Source organism: Syngnathus typhle, linkage group LG14, assembly GCF_033458585.1.
Source record: "Syngnathus typhle isolate RoL2023-S1 ecotype Sweden linkage group LG14, RoL_Styp_1.0, whole genome shotgun sequence".
In the NCBI taxonomy this organism is placed as follows: Eukaryota; Metazoa; Chordata; class Actinopteri; order Syngnathiformes; family Syngnathidae; genus Syngnathus; species Syngnathus typhle.
In genome coordinates, this window is record NC_083751.1 from 5,002,497 (window position 1) to 5,020,628 (window position 18,132).

General features: G+C 43.0%; 1 protein-coding gene across 1 annotated transcript in view; it reads left to right on the forward strand.

Moving 5' to 3' along the window:
• celf5a (cugbp, Elav-like family member 5a) overlaps positions 1-18,132 on the forward strand; it is a 140,344-nt gene that overhangs the window by 103,605 nt on the left and 18,607 nt on the right. Inside the window, exons 4-6 of the mRNA XM_061297227.1 lie at positions 9,268-9,396; positions 11,354-11,433; positions 14,923-15,069. Of these exons, the coding sequence (XP_061153211.1) occupies positions 9,268-9,396; positions 11,354-11,433; positions 14,923-15,069 (356 nt within the window). The remainder of the gene's footprint in view (positions 1-9,267; positions 9,397-11,353; positions 11,434-14,922; positions 15,070-18,132) is intronic.

The following is an 18,132-nucleotide window of genomic DNA, read 5'->3' on the forward strand; positions in this document are numbered from 1 at the left end:
AGAGAGAAGTCTATAATTCTTGGCAAGACCTACCTGCATTAATCCAAGCTAACACCTCTGATCAAGGATTTAATTTAGAGCTGGAAAGTGTTTACTGACCGTGATTGTTGCGTTGACAACATCCCTGATGGATTACTTTTTGCTTTTGGCACCTTGCGGCTTAAAACACAGCGTGCAACAGAGCATGTTTATTCGTTGTCGGCCAACACTTTTTGGTCTCAGTCCCTCAACGTCCTGGTCTTGACTTGATTTGAGCCCCTAAAATTCTTGGTCGTGGCTTCGTCTCAACCCGGTTGCAGCCCGTCGAAGTTGTTCTGACATCGGCTTTGGTCTTGAATGAGTTTTTCAAATAATTGGTCTTCATTGAGTCTCACGTTGGTCTTAGTCTTGGTTACAACCCGCCAAAGTCTTAGTCTTGTATAAGGTCTCAAATTCTTGACTTGATCTCAACCCGGTCTTAATCGCTCAAAGTCTTGGTTTTTATCCGTTCTGGTCTTAGTCTCGCCATGGTCTTGACTCTGGGTCACATTCCCTCGACTTGGTATTTTTCTCAACTGTCCTCAATCTTGACTTCATCAACTTATCCTCAAGTCGGTCTCAAAGTCTCATTCTTATACACACCAGACCTTTTTCCTTCTTGCTTTCGATTATAAAATCAATTCTAGCTGGTTTGTTTACTTGATTTACCGTCTGTAAAGAAATCTAATCAACTCATCCGGACTAGCAAAAGCAAACTTACCTGTTAGTGGATTTGAGGTCTGGCAGAAGCACCGATAGAAAGTAGAACTGTAATTTCTGAGTCACATCTGAGATCCATCTTGGTTACTGCCCATTTTTGCGGACACTAAAAAGCAATGATTTCACTCCTGACTGATTCACATCCCTCGCTCAAAACAAGGACGTATTTGTTTTACTCAAGAGACGCCGGCTATCTTTTTTCCTGGAATAAGACGGTGATTTCTCCAAACTGGAAATTGTACATTTATTAGAATCGGGGATGTTTTTTCCACCCCGCCCTCCCTTACTGAGGACTCATTCACCCCTAAAGAGAACATTGCATTTGTGAAGGAGCTTTGACTTGGGTAGAAGAACTGTAACACAGCCGTCCCAGAATAGAGCTCACAATGCAATTAACTGTATTTAACAAACAAATTGGATTAAAAAGTCCCCGGGATCCGAATAAATAACTGTGAGGGGGAGAAAAAAACAAAAACAATTAGCATCTCTATCAGATGGCGTAATTTAAATAAGAGCTATTAACCCCGAGCCAAACATATTGAGGCCAAAGTCACGGCTCATCTTCTCAGGTCACCTAATTCCAACATTTTCATCAGAAAAAGATGGATTGCATACCTCGTGCAAATTCCACACTTGGGTGCCACTTGTCTTTACAATTAAGAAAAAACACAAATAGATGACAAATGTCATTTCAATTAGCGTCCACAGCCTATTAAATTGTCCCTGAAGTGTTTTTTGTCTAACATTCAAATAAACTTAATCGTCTGCATTAAATCGCCTTGTTGACCACAAATAATATTTTATTCCTTATATTCAGTTTGTAACTAAACTTTATCCGATTTTTGACGATCCCTGATGAATTCCCAATCCAAAGAGGAACGAAGCAGATATTTTTCCTTCCCACTAAAAGGGTGTTTACAATGTATCCTTCATTAGAATTGGCAGATTATCTTCCACTCTTCCCAACGGACAAGTGAATTAAACAGAAGCGCGGTATGAATTAATTATGGAGGAAGTAGAAATGCTTGTTCAGTGCTGAGTAAGTTTTGTTCATGGTTTTTGGGCAAGCGATGACTCCCTCCTATCAACAAAACAAGTGCAGGATAAAGTTGAGTATCCCCTTGATGGATTTTGGAAGCATATCGATTATTAATAAATCAAGTCTGGTATTTTCCTCAAAGCAGTTAAAACTGTCGTGGTATCTTGGGGATTACTGAATAGAAAAGGGTGAAAATTGAATTCATTAGCTTGAGAGTCATTTTCTAAATAAAATTAAAAACCGGTACAAAACTGCAACCGTCTTCATCCAAGCCGTACATCTCTATTTGCATACATATTTTGACTTTCAAATATTTTTCCAGAGATGTCTTGATTCGGGCCAGATAGACAACTGTATTGTAGCCTCAATCTCTACCCCATGCATTTTTCATTTCTTCCCCCCTATTTAGCAAAACTTCCATGTAGCGCGTGCTTACTCGGCATATTTCTGCCTCGCAAACAAAGCCTGCTTCTCTGCTACTGTGTTGCATCGGGAAAGTATTCGTGTCACGTCTGTGTGCGGACTGCCCATCCCATCATTGAAAGAAAACTTCTTTCACGCTCAGGCCATCCAAGTCACAAACTCGCCCCCCCCCCCCCCCTTTCCTCCATCGAATGAAGTATCTCTATTATTCCAGGCTGAAATTGAAATTTTATTTTGTTTTGGCCCAAAGCGACTGGAAAAAATGTCTGGCTGAGATGAGTAAAGGTCAGCGGGAATTAAAATGCTTACTGTAAGGTTTGTCTGAGGGAGATAGAGGGCCAGAGGAAAAGGCCATCTGCCTGAGTTGAGTCCTAACTTTTGCTTAGCAGAAGTTCAACTTTCTGCAGAACTGTTTTAAGAAAAGGGAAAATTTCAATCACTCAGCCCTGATTTTTAATAAATTACTTTAAATTGTTGCGGCAACCTAGTGTTTTGACCCCTTAAGCAGTACTAACTAGTATTAGAACACAAATGGTGGAGCAGCACATGTAGACAGACAATATAAATTTCATAAATTCTTTATTGACTGCAGAAAATGAGTTGCATGCCGCGCTCTGTGGATTCTGAATAAACTAGCTCCACAGTATTTGGTAGCATTGATGAATTGTGGTTAGGTAATCCAGTTCTTCTCTCAGCAGTCGTGGAATTTTCAAGTGGATGTGAAACTTTCTACTTCGTCATTTCTGAACGCGCCAAGGGCTGTTGGGTGCACTCTAAAAGCAACAAGGGTATTTCCATTGGATTTGAAAAAAGGGTACACAGCATTATAATACAAGTTTTAAAAAATAAATTATGAGTATGCTGTCAAAGGATACACAACATTCCCTTCTGAGTGCTCCGTTTTTCGCGGTGTCAATGAAGCACAAATTATCGAAGAGGAAAAAGGTCTAATGCACCTGCAAGGGACGACGACTCGAGGAAGCCAATTTGGCGTTTGAGGGTAGAGGTTCTTTTAACGAAAAAGCAAAGCACTTATTGCAGTGAGGCAGAGAACTAAAAAAGAAGGAGCTCTCAAAGGTAACATTAGTTCTGTCTGCAGCTTATTATGCTCCATGCTAACCCATCTCATGTTCCAACCGAAATTAATTGCGCCGGCCGCACATTTGGACCTTGTACGAGAGTTTCTTTTCAGGCAGAGAATAAAGGGCACCTCTCGAGCGCCATGTTTTTCCATTTGCTTTTTATTCTCTCGGGTTTTTGCGATTAGGTGAACCCACACACATCAATACAGAAGCGACATCAATCCTTTTTTAAATTTTGGATTGATGCTGTCAGCAGTCATATTTCTATATTTTTATTTTCAGCATCCATATTTACCCTAAGGTATTTATACTTAATCTTATTTCAAAAAAAAAAAAAAAGGACAGTTGAACAGTTGCCATTATAAAAGCAGATGTTGCCCAAGTAATATTTTAATACTTTTTACAAGGAGCCTGGTGGCTGCCAAAATGGGCAGTCAATGTCAGGTGTCACCAAAAATAATAACTAAAAAAAAAGCCAATCCTTCATGTGAAGTTAATCCTTCAGACATTTACATCTTGAGAGCCAAATTATGACTTCAGAAGTCTTTTGGTCACATTAAATTGAAAAATGACTCCGTACATGCATGGATGGATGGACGATTTGACGAGTATTGGCTTTTTCCAAGCCTCTCTATTTTTACGCAGGATTTTATTTTTAATTTTTTCAACACGCCGGAAAATTGTGCAAATATACTGGGGGAAAAAATGTGCAGCGTAATATGGAAATGTCAGTAACGGCATGCTCGATGGCTCATATAGCTATCTATTTATTGGCCCGCTTATCTCGTGCGCCATTTCCCCATCTCATTACTGTTAGCATGGCTTTTTTTCTTCGGAGGGGACTGGAGAATATTGAAAACGTTCGCTGTTGGAGGAAGTAGAAGAGGAGGAGGGAGAGGGTTAAATCTAACGCTCCCTTCACCAAGGTGCGGACAAAGCCCGAGCGAGATGGCAAGACTACATACCATACAAATTAAAGGTCAAAGGTCAAGTTGAGGTTTTAAAAGGTTCATGTTAAGTTTGGCAGTCAGCCTTGGTGGTTAGGCATTAAAATGTTTTGGGATTTGATCGGTAGTTTAGTTTCCAAGTCTTTGTACACTTTCACAAAAATGAATAGAACTGTCAAAAGTGAGGGCAGAGGGGGGGCCGAGCATGGACGAGTAGAATTAGCTAACACTCGCGCGGAGCAAAAAGTGCATTTTCAAGATGGGTTCGTGGGGGGCTTGTCGAGGGGGTGCGTCTATAGCGCGAGCCTCATGAATCAGTGTCGGCTGAGCGATGAGAAAATAATTAAGAAACAGGCGGGCGCTGTGCTAAACGCTGCCAAAGGTGGAGGCCTTTCCGCTGTATCCGGACGGGGAAAAAAGGCAATAATGGCGTGCGGAAAATCCATATCATAACGGATGCCAAAATGCCCTTCAGTTGGCATTATGAAGGGAGACAATATAAATAGGACTGCCATATTGTAAATGTTTATATACAGTAGCTAGCTACACATACGTACACAGCACTTTTCAGGATTTATGAGCACGGCTGTATAATACAGCGACAGTAATATTTCACTTTTGTTATCGTATTGGGTGTAAATCTGCTGAGATGTATATGCCGCAGATAGAATAATTTAAGCAATTGCTCCCTCAATTTTTCTCCTCTCAGCTGATGTGTTGAAAGGCCGGGGAGGCGGAGGGGGGGAATGGGGGGGTGTCGAGAAGAAAGAGGCATAAAAACACACATGCACATCGAGATTTTCACACGTCACAGCGTGCAGGAGCTCCCGAGTTCTACACAGAAGCTCGAATCCCCTAAACCGACGCAGCGGCCATTAAACTGCACCGATGCGTCAAAGGTTTGGAACACGACGGCAGATATTTGAGTGACAGCTGCCTCCTGGGTGTGTTGCAAATACATGCTGCACACGTTACAGATATTTGGGTGCCATTTTGGGTACCCGGCGCGCGCCTAAAAAGTCGGCGTTCTCGATCGGTCCCCGCTGAGATCCAGCTCGTACGCTCGGAATGCAGAAGCGCTCCTCCTGTGGGGCTCGTGTTCGCTAACACGCTACGGTTTGATCTCAAGCTTTGTGGCCTGCCAAACACGCTACGAGACCTGCGTGCAGCCGTTAGCGAGCGCAGCCTCCCACGCGCGACGTGTGAAAGACTCGCTGCCGTGTTGGAAGATTGTAAACGTCCCCTATGAATCACAATATAGACTATTAATTGAACGCTTGTGCTTACACAGGCTTGTGGATTAGGCTAACGTTAATGTTTGGAGTCCATAATGATGACATGGTGACGGTTAAAGACTCGCAACAGTACCGTTGTGCCAATAAAGTGTTGCATAATTGATGAGGTGATAGCATTCCAAGTAAGGCTTTGGAATTTCTTCTTTTTTAGCCGTTTTCACGCAAAGGAGCACAATTTACAGAACAGTTCTGAATTCTTAACAATGAGCTGACACTGCGGATAAGACAAACGGCCTGTTAGCTTGTAAGTTAGCCTGTGGCTAATGCCAGTTGGAAAGAACCACAATTTCATACATTTCTTATTTTCAATATTTGTTAATGTTTTGTCAAATTCAGACATTTTTAATTTTCTTTTTACATTCATTTTAAAGATAGATAAAGATAAGAGTTGGCTCCCTTATTAGTGATTCAAGTCACAAAAAAAAAGATAGATGGATCTTTTCCTCCGTAGCTGCCAAACTAAAGAGGGCAAAGTCAAAATGTAAGTGCTATTATTTAAATGATCCCGACAGTGACTTTACAATCAGGCCCAAATCTCAACAGCTTGATTTAATGCCATTTTCTGACACAGACAGCTCACCAAAATCTACTCACTTCTGTAATTTCACACTTGATGGGTGCTCAGGCGCTCCAGAGACCCAAATGTCTATACAAGCAATTAAAAAGTTACTTTTCCATACTCTGTCCCCCCCCATAAGAGTAGAATGGAATTCATCATTTATGCTTCTCGGAGCATGTAAACCTGCTTCACATTCTATAGTTCAACTACTATCCATCCAGCATGCATACCTCTCGATCTGTATTCCAGTCGGGGCGACACAGAGACTTATTACTGTATCCTCCGTGATAGCGGCACAGCCTGCTAAGGATTTTGGACAGTAGAATGAGATCCGGTGAATAGCAATGTGGCGCCGGCGAGAAGAAGAAAAGAGAAGGCGTCAAGAATAAGAAGCAAGGGGCGAGAGTGAGGAGGATGCGGCCTTACTGTAAATTGCTGCACACACACACACACACACACGATAAGCTGGGATGGATGAAAAGAAGCTGGTTCCGAGGGAAGGGCGAGAGCGTTTGGCAGGACCTTTGTATTGTGTGCTTTGGAAGCCGGTCACCATGACAACCACTTATACATGGTGGCTGTCAATCACCTTTCACCGGAGGAGTTGGGGGTTGAGAGGAAGGTGCGGGAAAAAGAGCCGCAGTGTCGCGACGGAGATAAGGGCAAATTATGACCAATATTAGCTCGGCTGATAAAAGGAACAAAAAGGAATGGATAAATATATTAAATGGGATAGCATCCCAAGCTTGGAGAAGGGAAGGCATCCAGTACCCCCCACCCCCACCCCTCTCCTCATTTCAAGATAAGAGGTGAGGAAGGATCCAGCATATTAACGCCAGCTACTGTAGTGAGTAGGAATCACTTCCTTTTGTGGCCGGAATACCAAACAACCCCCCGTCCCACCCGCCTTTCTCTCTTCACAAGCCTATTATAGTCCCCCCAATAAGCAGGATGCTACACAATAACAGTGTCAGCATGTGTTCAAGCATTAAAAACACAGACAGAATGAAATTAATTAACCCGAAGAGATCACAGTGCTTAGCCAGTGGAATTTCATCCAATTTATTACATATATCGCGATCTAACTGGCTTGTGTTTGCATTAATGAGGATGGGGACAAGCCTGTGTGTGTGTGTGTGTGTGCTCAGACAGTGACAGTGGATGCTAAGCATGTTAGGGATCACCGGCGGGAGCAGCCAATGAGCGAAGGCGTCCGAGATTTGGGGGCGCCCCGGGGTGCCAGCACTCTACCAAATTAGCGGGTGAATAACGAGCCTTTTATTCCGTCAATGAGAAGCAGACATTTTTTTTTGTCATCACGCCTCATTTTCTTCTACGGTCGCACAAGCTCACCTTCAATGGAGTGAGAAAGAAAGAGAGGAAATACGTTGTTTGCCGGTTTCGAAAATAAATTAGCATTATAGCTTTTGAAGCGGGCGCGCTAACCCACTGAGCTGACAGTGTAAGGGCGCCGCCGCTGCCGCCGAACTCCGTAGCTTTAATGAGGTGGCTTATTAGCGCCGTTTCTCTTCACAACTCCTCAAATGTAACGGTAGCAGCAGAAAACAGAATGCCCGTTCTCACCTAAGAGCTAAACAAGGGCTTTCGCCATATTCCATATCATGTTGTCGCCTTTATTTCCTTCTGACTTGCACACGTTGTGATTACAAAACATGCAATTGTTTATACATCTATTGCAGACTTTGTATATTTCAGCGCAGGTTCAGATGTTGCAAAAGATGTTTTGCATTGATCTAAAGTCTATCAGACTGCCATCATATTCTTGAAGGGGGAATATTACAGACTGTGTGGCCCTCCTTCTACATCGTCTAACCTCCAAATTTATATTCCCCCTCCAGCAAGAAGGAAGGACCATCTCGGCCTTTCATTTTCCAGTTCAAGGCTTTCCTTTCCTTCCCCCTTTTTTTTTTTTTGCCAGATAAATGCTCTCCTATCTATCCTGACAGATGTCACGTTGCATCACGTCCGTGGTGATACGTAGCCTCTGATCCTGCCACTTACAATAAGCAGCCAGCACCAGGGACGCCCCCTCCCTAGATAACACTCTGACACGTTTGATTATTTTAAAGGTGCATCATTTGTGCAGGCCGGTGCTGTGAAACCATAGCTGGCCGTCGCAATGTCACTATTTCAGGTCAGGAAAAGCACATGCCGTGCTGCTGAAGATAGGAATGAGAAATTCATCACATGGGATTTGATTTATTTCAAGTTGCAACCAGCGGAGGGTGCAGTGAAATAAACGCTGAGCTAGTTTGCTACCGAAACGAGTGGAACGAGAGAACTTGTCAATTAGAAAATAACGTAAATTAAAGTTTTAAGCCAGAGTTCGACTTTCAAATGTATTATTAATTTTATAAATAAGTGGAGCCACTTTGTCTGGTTACAGCCAAGCCTGTTCATTTCTGTGTAAAATGCTTATGAACACAAAAGGTATAGTTTTCAGTAATACTCATGCCGGCCAGTAGAGGGCGGTGTGACTGCCGTGTTAGAATACATCAGTAAACACAGTGTGTCAGGTCAAGGTAAAGATCACATCCCCGCCGCGTTGAACAGAAGTTGTCTCCGATTGAAAAGTCAGCATTATTCACGGCCGTGTCTCGCCTGCCAGGCAGCGACGAGGCCATTGTTCAGCTGAGCAGCGCACTGAAATATTTCTCTGGCGACACAAAAAACTACTGGATCAGCAGCAATTAGTTGAAGAGTAAGAGAGAGATAAAGAGTGGACGGCAGTCCGGGAAAAAAAAGGAATGATTGCGTGTGGAAAATGTGGAATCAGCGTGGAGGAACGAGAAAGAGGAGATGAATAGTAGTGGGTGGAGGGGATGGGAAAAGGGGAGAGGGGGGCAGGACTAAGTGTTGCGTTGGAGACTGGAGTTGCAAGGAACCATGTTTCCACCAAGCGGTACAGATTGGTTTGGAACACCCACGATGCGTTTCTGCCAATATCAAATGAGGGATAGCCGCAAATTTACTTTCAAACAGGTCATAGGTCACCATTATTGCTACTGACCATTCTTTTGCCCCCACTAGCAAATTAAAATGATCAGTCATGATAAAAAAAAAAAAACTGTGACCTGGTCTAAAAAATTCATTCACTTCTGCCATCAGTTTGATAATTAAGGTCAAAGTTGTAAATGTGTTTTTTTTTCTGTTTTGTTTCCAGAAGACAGGAAGTTGTTCGTGGGGATGCTCAACAAGCAACAGACAGAGGAAGACGTCTACCGCCTATTCGAACCCTACGGAGTCATCGAGGAGTGCACGGTCCTAAGAGGTCCTGACGGCAACAGCAAAGGTAAACGCCGGGATGCACTTGTCAGCACTATTTAGGTCACGGACCAAAGAGTGTACGGCGAACTCAGTTTGATGGAAAACCAAAAAAGTCCAATTAGATCACTTTTGTATGCTCATATATCTCTTTGCATTTTTTTTTTTAAAGACAGGAAACACATCTATTGACAAAAAAAAATCATAGGTAGCACATTTAAAATGCCATCGCTGCATAGCCGAACAGGACAGAAACATTTATCAGTAATTGTAATCACAAACGGTACAGGAACGGGCGCATGTCATTTGAAAATGCTGACTTTGCCATCATTGAGTCGCTCTCAGCATATAGACATGCGTAGTATCTCATATCGGGAGAAAAACAACTTCCGCATTGCAAAAACGAGATTTCAATCCCGTACCTGTCCTCATTTTATGCAGAGTGTGAACATGACGCAAGGAGTGAAAAGGCAGACAAAGATATCAAACATTTAGCATGAGGTGCTTCGCTAAAAAAAATGGCGTTTGCTATTTATCACAGACAATTTGTGAGAACACCACAAGACATACCAACAAGGGCCTCTGCATTTCTTTTTTCTCTCACCTCAAGTCATGCACGATGCAGCCTCAAACTTTTGGAGACATCAATTTCCTCTGACATATAGCAAAGTGCAAGGGGACCAGTTGTTTTTCATGTCTGTGTCGCCTATTCCCTAGCTAGCGCTTATGGAAATTGTTGTGGAATTATATCGAAAAGGGCTGGAAGCCAGCGCATTGTGACTGCAGCAGTTTGCAAGGTGGAGGAGGAGGAGGAAGGCAAAAGATGGATGTCAAAACAATTCAGATGTCCCCGCTGTGAGGGTGCACAGGGCCAGCCCAGGGAAGCTTTATTTCTCTTTGTGTAGCTCTGCACTGCACTCTGCATCCAGGAACTCTGAGGTACTCGACGCGATCCATTAAAACAGCGGGAAATCATTTTGACTTTTCTTTACATCAGATAACCCTTTTCAGTCATCTTTACCAATTAGTATTTCTTTTGATTATGGTCCATCTGCGGTTACTTACCGTCGTGCCCCGCAGTCTTCCCTTGGTTTGTTTTTCCAAAAGTCCTTCCAAAAAAGAGATTTCTCATCTCCACGATGAGAAGTAAATACAGGAGACCCTCGTTCTCCTCCGCCACTGATGCGCTAATTGTGGTTTCAGGACAAAAACAACCTTGCGTTAAAGACTGCTAGCTTAATGCTAACATACATCGTGAAATGCTAGACAGGCTAAAATTTGCGTAACAGCTAAATGCTGCTTCACCATGTTTGCTTTGAATTCTGGATTCTTGACCTGTCTCATGCCTGGTCAAGATTTGCAACAAGAAATTACCATGATAAAGAAGCGCTGCTCCACAGTCTCCTTTTGGCTGCAACGGTCCATTTTCAACTGCCCTCAGTCTCCTCGTGGAATCAAATCCTTCTGACCATGAGTATTTGTACCTACAAGAGGTCTCATTCAATATTTTCTTAGTTTTAAACAAATACCATACATTTGCTATATTTATATCATCCATTTTTCACTTTTAGAGACTGAATAATTGATGAGTAACATGTAGAAAGGCAACAAGAAGCTCCCTGTGTGTTTTCCCATCCTTTCCCTGAAGGACACGCTGAGAGCTGTCGGTTTGCGCGCCATCCACACATAAATATCGATCCACGCGTTGTTGTGTGCCAGTGTGGCTGCGAGTCTGGCTTGTGTTTAAAATGCACAGACAGGCGTGCGCTGCCAAATAGCACATTTTTCTGCTTCATCTGTGCAATCTCTTGCCCGCAGCTTCAGCCTGCTTGTCACGCCCACCCACTGAGCAGGCAGGCAGGCACAAAATCCTTTTTTTGGGACACGTCGGATCCACTTCCGCATCTTTTATTTACATACCGTCGACTTTTCACCTTACTTGACTGATTGCACATTCATGGTGTGTGTGTGTGTCTCTCCTCCAGGTTGCGCCTTTGTCAAGTTCTCCACACATACCGAGGCTCAGTCAGCAATTGGTGCCCTACACGGAAGTCAGACAATGCCAGTAAGTACACGTTTGTCACACTAATACACGTGCATGTATGTGCACATGCACACACACACACGACTTGAATCAATGGGGAATTTGTGTTCGGGGCAAGATGGACTATTCAGTATGCTTGTAGGTTAACATATGCTAAGCAATTACTGTAAATATTATTTATAGAAAAAAATGTCACGATTAGCTCGAGTTTTTTGTATTAGTGTGATATCAAAACATTTTGAAAAAAATAAAATTGTCACATCTATATAAAAAAAAATCTTTTGATGCGTGCAATATTTAATTTGCGACCATTAAAAAAAAAATTCCAGTGAGCCATTTGGATGGATGGATGGATGGATGGATGGATGGATGGATGGATGGATGGATGGATGGATGGATGGATGGATGGATGGATGGATGGATGGATGGATGGATGGATGGATGGATGGATCCGTGCCGCCTGTCCTATGAATTTGATATTCTCTGCTTAGAAAGTTGATTTTCTGCGTGCCTTCGAGGCCCACTCGTCCAAATAAAAGCGACAGGGTCGCCCAGATTGGAGCGGTCGGCGAAGGAGCTTCACTTATTACCACAAAAGGCCTCAAGTGTGCGTGGCTTTGGTCCGCAGTTTTGTTTGTTGGAAGCAGGTGGAGGCTGAACTCTCTCTATCTCCCTACCTCGTTTCACAGAGCTCATGTTTGTCCTTTTATGATTCCATTATTAATGGTCGCCAAATGTGTTGCGGGGAGAGAGCCACTAGAAAGCCAGCTGTGCCATTTGAGCGAAACCCTGCGAGTCAATCTAAGTGCAAATGACTGCAGGTCGCCGGGAAAGACTCTTGATGTCCATTCTCCGTAGATACTGTCCTTCCCCATCGCTCCAGCCTCGCTATCTGCGCTCGCTCTCCGGCCCGGCCTCGTCTCTCTTTGGCATCCTCTGGGGATATTAGGCAATAGACTTGTTTACTCCACCTTTCGCCACATTGGCTGTTGAATTATTCATTTGACTATAAGCAAGGGGCTGGAGGGAGGAGGAGGGGGATTGGAGCGAGAGAGAGAGAGAATGGACAGGATTTATACCTCCTGCTCTGCTAAATTGATTATAGAAATATGATCAGCATCTCATATCCCGAGGCTACCGGCGAACGGGGCTCACCGTCAGCGGGCCGTGACCGTTTGTCGATACGAGGGCCGTATAGTACCACCCACTTGTGTCGGGTCACGCTCGCGTTGATTGCGAAAAAAGAATTCAGTGATGAATATCATCAGCGTGGACAAACGTAGGCGTAATAATCTGTGTCGCGAGTGTCGATCTGGGTGGGTGGGGCTCAAGAATCATTAAAATTATAGAAAAAAAAAATCATTAAAAAGAACCCTTTGATAAAATGAATTAAAATTAAATAATAATAAAATACAAATATAATATACTAGAATAAAACACATTTGGTGGGCTTTTGAGAGTCTGACAGCTGAAGGTAGGGTCCCCATGTCTTGCAGGGACGACTTGTCGATGTGTGTTTTTGCATACTTAAAGCGGAGAGCGCAACATATGCATGAGCGCACACACTTTCGAGATCACGCCGCGTGTGTTTCACTCTCCCAGGCAGCCACGAGGAAGGGTCAAAGGCTCCCTGACTGATCTTATTTTCCAGCTCACGGAAGTTGCCTTGAATACATTGGTGCCATTCAGGGGCCGTCGGACTTTTGGTATGGATAAAATATGTGAGCCGGGGAGGCATGAAAGCATTTGCGCCACGGACAGTATCTGGAGTTTGTAAATAAGCGTCCCTCGGTGCATATATATGGCTTCTTTAGCATTCTCGGGAATCAATATGTCCACGGATCTGTAATGAGCATCAATTTCCATACAACTGTAAACAATTGTGTGACGGCAGCTGCGTTGGTCAGAAATATAGAAATACTACATTGAATTTATTTTCTTCCAAGGCCTAAATATCTGTCAAAAGCATCTAATATATTAAATGGTCATGATGTGCAATCTCCGGTGTTAGTGGGCGGAGTATTTCGTCATTGCAAATTCCAGTGTATTGCAATTGTCTTGTTTTGAATAAAAGTTCTGGACATAAAAGTTACCGGTGTGTTTTAACATTGATCGAAGGTGCTGTTTGATTGCCTATTAAATGTCTTTATGGAGTCTAAAGGGGCAGAATTCCCTTTTATTGATGGATTGTACATTGTTTACCTCCGCCCTGCTCACACAAGGTAGGTTAAAAATGTAATGAGATTTTTGCTTAAAGTTCACATGCCTTAAGCAAAACCTCAGACATAATGAAATCTAATATTATATTAAATAGCAGCCTCGGAATTGTATTTGATTATTTTGTAAGGGAAATGTATGTGGCTAGTTCCCCAATTTTATTTCCGATATATTCTTGCAATGTTTCCCCCCCCCCCCCCCCCCCAATGACAACTAAACTTCTCCGTATTGCCCTTTGACGACGGCCGCCACTGTTAAACCTCAGAATAAAGTTAATGACGCAGACACTAAAGAGCTGGACAGCCACAACAGATAAAGCCTGCCAATGTACTAGAGTGTCAAAATTAACCTTGGTGTTGGCTGAAAGTGGTCATAATGTCTAACTTGTTTATCTATTTTTGGGAAGTTACGTTGTCATCAACATTATTGTCAGTGTGTTGACTTTGTGGGAAATTAGTGAGGTTACTACTGGTTGCTGATTGACTAAAGAAATTTCGATTATTCCACAAAAACAAGCTATGTCATAAAGTGATGCTTGTTTTTTTAAAAAAAATTAAAAAATGGCACCACCGCTGAGCATCACTCCGATTCATCGCTATGATTGACGCTGTTGACAACTTTGCACCAGTTTCACAAGAGGCGGAGGGGTGTTATTGTGAGTGACACCCAACCTTTGCACACCGTCAGATCAGAGTAATATTTCGGCCTTTTATGTGCATCGATTGGCCGCAATTGGGACGAGGCGCACCGGAGAGGCGGAGCGCACAAAAGGTCAACTGTAGCGCTAAATCATTTGAGGATTCTTAATGAAGGGTGTGTGGCCCAGCGCACCTGCTGGGTCTCATCTTCCCGCTGCCGAATGGCGACGACAACAAAGTGCGGATAATACATGGCCAGCCGCGGGGAGAAGATTAAAATGGACACAATGAAAGCAATTGCAGCACTTTTTCTTTTAAGCGGGGGGTCAATAGCTGCTTGCTGATAGCGCTTCCATTTATTGTTTTAAAATGAGCGTTTAAGTCACAGCCAAGCCAAAATATATTTTTTAAAAAAACTGACTTTCTGTATAATCCACAAGACATGGTATATATTTGTGTGTATATATATATATATTTATATATATATATATTTTTTTTTTATAAACTGTGACTTTCTGTGTAGTCCACAAAACACGGTAGAGACAGCGAGAAGCTAAATTGTTTCTATTCCACTTTACTTGGGTGTAAAATTAGGCGCTGACAAAGACCATGTACCAATCTGACCTTTAACCTTGACCCCTCTACCCCCATCCAGGGTGCCTCCTCCAGCCTGGTGGTCAAGTTCGCCGACACAGACAAGGAGCGCACCATCAGACGCATGCAGCAGATGGTCGGCCAGTTTGGCATCTTCAACCCCGCCATCGCCCTTCCCTTCAGCACCTACAGCTCTTACGCACATGCGGTGAGTTGGAAAAGACGCACACACATTGTGGCATCAAGCAGTTGGCGTGTGTGTTGTTGAACGGAGAGTTATTTAGACGTTGTGTATGTGTGGCTAGTTAATTTAGTCCATTACTTGAAGAGGCCTTTTTCCAAATGAGGCTGTCCACGTTTAAGCCTTTTTTTTTTTTTTCCCCTCATACAAATTCCCAAGTTGGGTCACATGGGAGAGGGATAAAAATAAAAAATAAAGCAGTTTTTCCACTCCAAATCCCTGAAATCGCGCCGCACATTATCAGTCAGGCTGGTGAATGAACACATCGGAGCGTTTAGCAGCTACACACATTGACATTTCCCTCAGGAATGTTGAAGTGCAAACGCCAACTAAAAGGGAAAAAGGAATACTTGGCTTCATTTATCAGGGCGGCCGGAAAGACAACTCAGAAGGAATGCTAATGTCACCCCCAACTTGAAACTTGGCCGTTTTTGCCAATGATCATTTAATGAAGCGGATTAGAACAAAGTGCTGGAGTGTGAGGTGCATTATTTTCTCAACTTTTAAAAACTGTGTTCTAATTACCTCTGCACGGTTTCAGTCTTTGACTGTTTCGGTGACTCAAGCGTCAGAACCGCTGCATCCGCTTCTTCTTCTACTGCACAATTCATGACACGCTCCCCTCACCCTCTGTAGTGCCCCCCCCCCTCCCCCTAGGGCACCCAGAATCATCTTGCGCACAGCATAGTCACGCTTCTTTGATGCCGTCCCTTTCTCAATGTGATCCCACAATCCCTACTCGTGGCAAAGTTTGCGTTCATAGGGCAAAGTACTAAAAAGCTGGAATTTTCTCTCTTTCAAAATGTCGTACGAAACTCATTACTGCTCGTAACGTTTATTTCCACACAAACGGTGCAGCAGCACATATAAAAAGACAATCTAATGATAGTCATTGGCATATATTCCTTATCCTCTGCAAAAAATATTCCTGCTATTTCCTCTTCTAATAGTTGTGAACCTCTTTTTTTGTCTGTATAATTATTACACTGCCCCCTGGTGGACATGCTGCACACACCAGAATGCCTGGCAGTGAATTACTCCTAAAACACAACGGAATGATTTTGTTTCGACGGCTTTTTTTATGCGTACAAATGACAGACATGACTCAGCAAGGTTAAAATGCATTAAAATTTGTTTTTATAACATTGTAATGGCTATATTACCATTTTGCCTTTCATTACCACGTTACTTACTGTAATTGCTGCTCTCCGTCTCACAACCCGGCCTCATCTGCGCCACAAAAATAACATCAACGTATGCGTTTTTATTTATAGCGGCGCGAGCACACAACTTGTTTGGCTATAAAGGAAATGTAAACGATATATGAGGTCTTAAGGGAGCTATCCATCGCCCTCGTTTCATTTCATACCGGCACCGCGGGGGCATGGCGCAAAAGCTCAAATGGACCGTCCCGGAGTAATTGCGAGGCCATGTCTTCTCCCCAGTAAAACTCAAACCTTCATTGCCATTCATGAAATGCACTCTTTTTTTTTTTTGCCCTAAGAAATGTGAGAACATGCAAATGGTTGAGGGGAGGTGCTCAGTTCGGCCCATGACTTTTATTTACTGTGGCAGGGAAGCAGGATGATGCAAGAAAGTTGAGTTTTGGTTTGATTCATTTGACTGCAGATTTCTACTTAATAAGCCAGCGATCCTCATTTGGACCAGCACCAGTTTGTAAAGCCCACTCTTACATGTGTCAAATTTTTGGTCATTAAAAAATATGAATTATTCATTTCAGGGAAATGGACTGACCTATTAGTCCGGATCTGCATAAACATGTAATGGGTTCTTTTTTTGGCCCATTTCCCACACCTCCATAAAGTTACACGTGTTTCAGTCACATTGCATCATCCTCCCAAAAAGCATTTTAAAACATCACACCTGTCAAGTAAGAAGAATAGTTTTATTTAATTGATAGTAGTGAATTTTAACTAGCAAAAAACACCAACATTTTTTATTTATTTCATTTGACAATCAATTAAAATTTGTTTTTGCACTACAGCAAGTGTTTTTCCATGGAAAGAATTCCACTTTGAGTTTTTCTAAAATGAATATTTTTTCTTGATTAAAACTGCTCATAAAATGCAAACCCAAAATCCCCAACAATTAAATTCAGCAGCACAGTTAGCCTATTCCAAAATGTACTTTTCTTTTTCGTACCACTAGAGGGAGCCCTCACTACTGGGGCGCCACACAAAATACTCGTTTTTTTGCTGTTTGCGACAAGGTCCCATTGATATATTTGCATGCGTCCCCCTAAAAAGTATTTTCTTATATCAATATCCCCTTTAAGACTCTTTCTGCAATAGCCACTCTGGCTACGAGCACAATTCTTAATGTCGAAAGGCAGAAAAGAAAGCTAGCTACAGATAGCGTAGGAGTCTATGTAGCGATGATTAGCCTTTGGCAGCAGCAACTGCTCGTGCACACGGCAATTCCCCCGTCGCCGCCGGGCGAAAGTGCTGAAGTGATACGACGGATGTGTCTTTACGGGCGCGATAAAGCGTACTTAACTCCCTGAAGACGAGAACTCTCTGACAGTGAAAAGCCTTTTTTTATCTCCAAAGGCACACTACGTGTTCATCCCCCTCGCCATACATTTCGGCCAAAATGAGGCTGCGGCGCCCACGTATGGTGGGGACAACCGGTGTATATAGCTGTAACCAGAAAGTACAGTAAAATGCTAGCTCTCCACCACAGCTGTGGATGGGATCATAGAGTTGAGTTGACAGCCAGTAAATTGGATTTTAGTCAAACCAGGAGGAGGCGGCGCGGGATGGAAAGGGAGGGGTGTGCAACACTGACCAAAATGAGAAATGTTGTGATGGACGCCGACGTTGGCAATCTATGACAGGAGACATTCCATTTGCGAAAAAAAAAAAAGGTGATTTTTACAAAACACCAGCAGGAAAAGGCGGTGAGCAAGATTCATCGTGTTTTCCTTGCGCTGTTTGCACTGAGCTATAATTGTTAGGCCATGTCCCGGCAATATTTGCTACATTACTGCAATAAACAAGAAGAATTCCC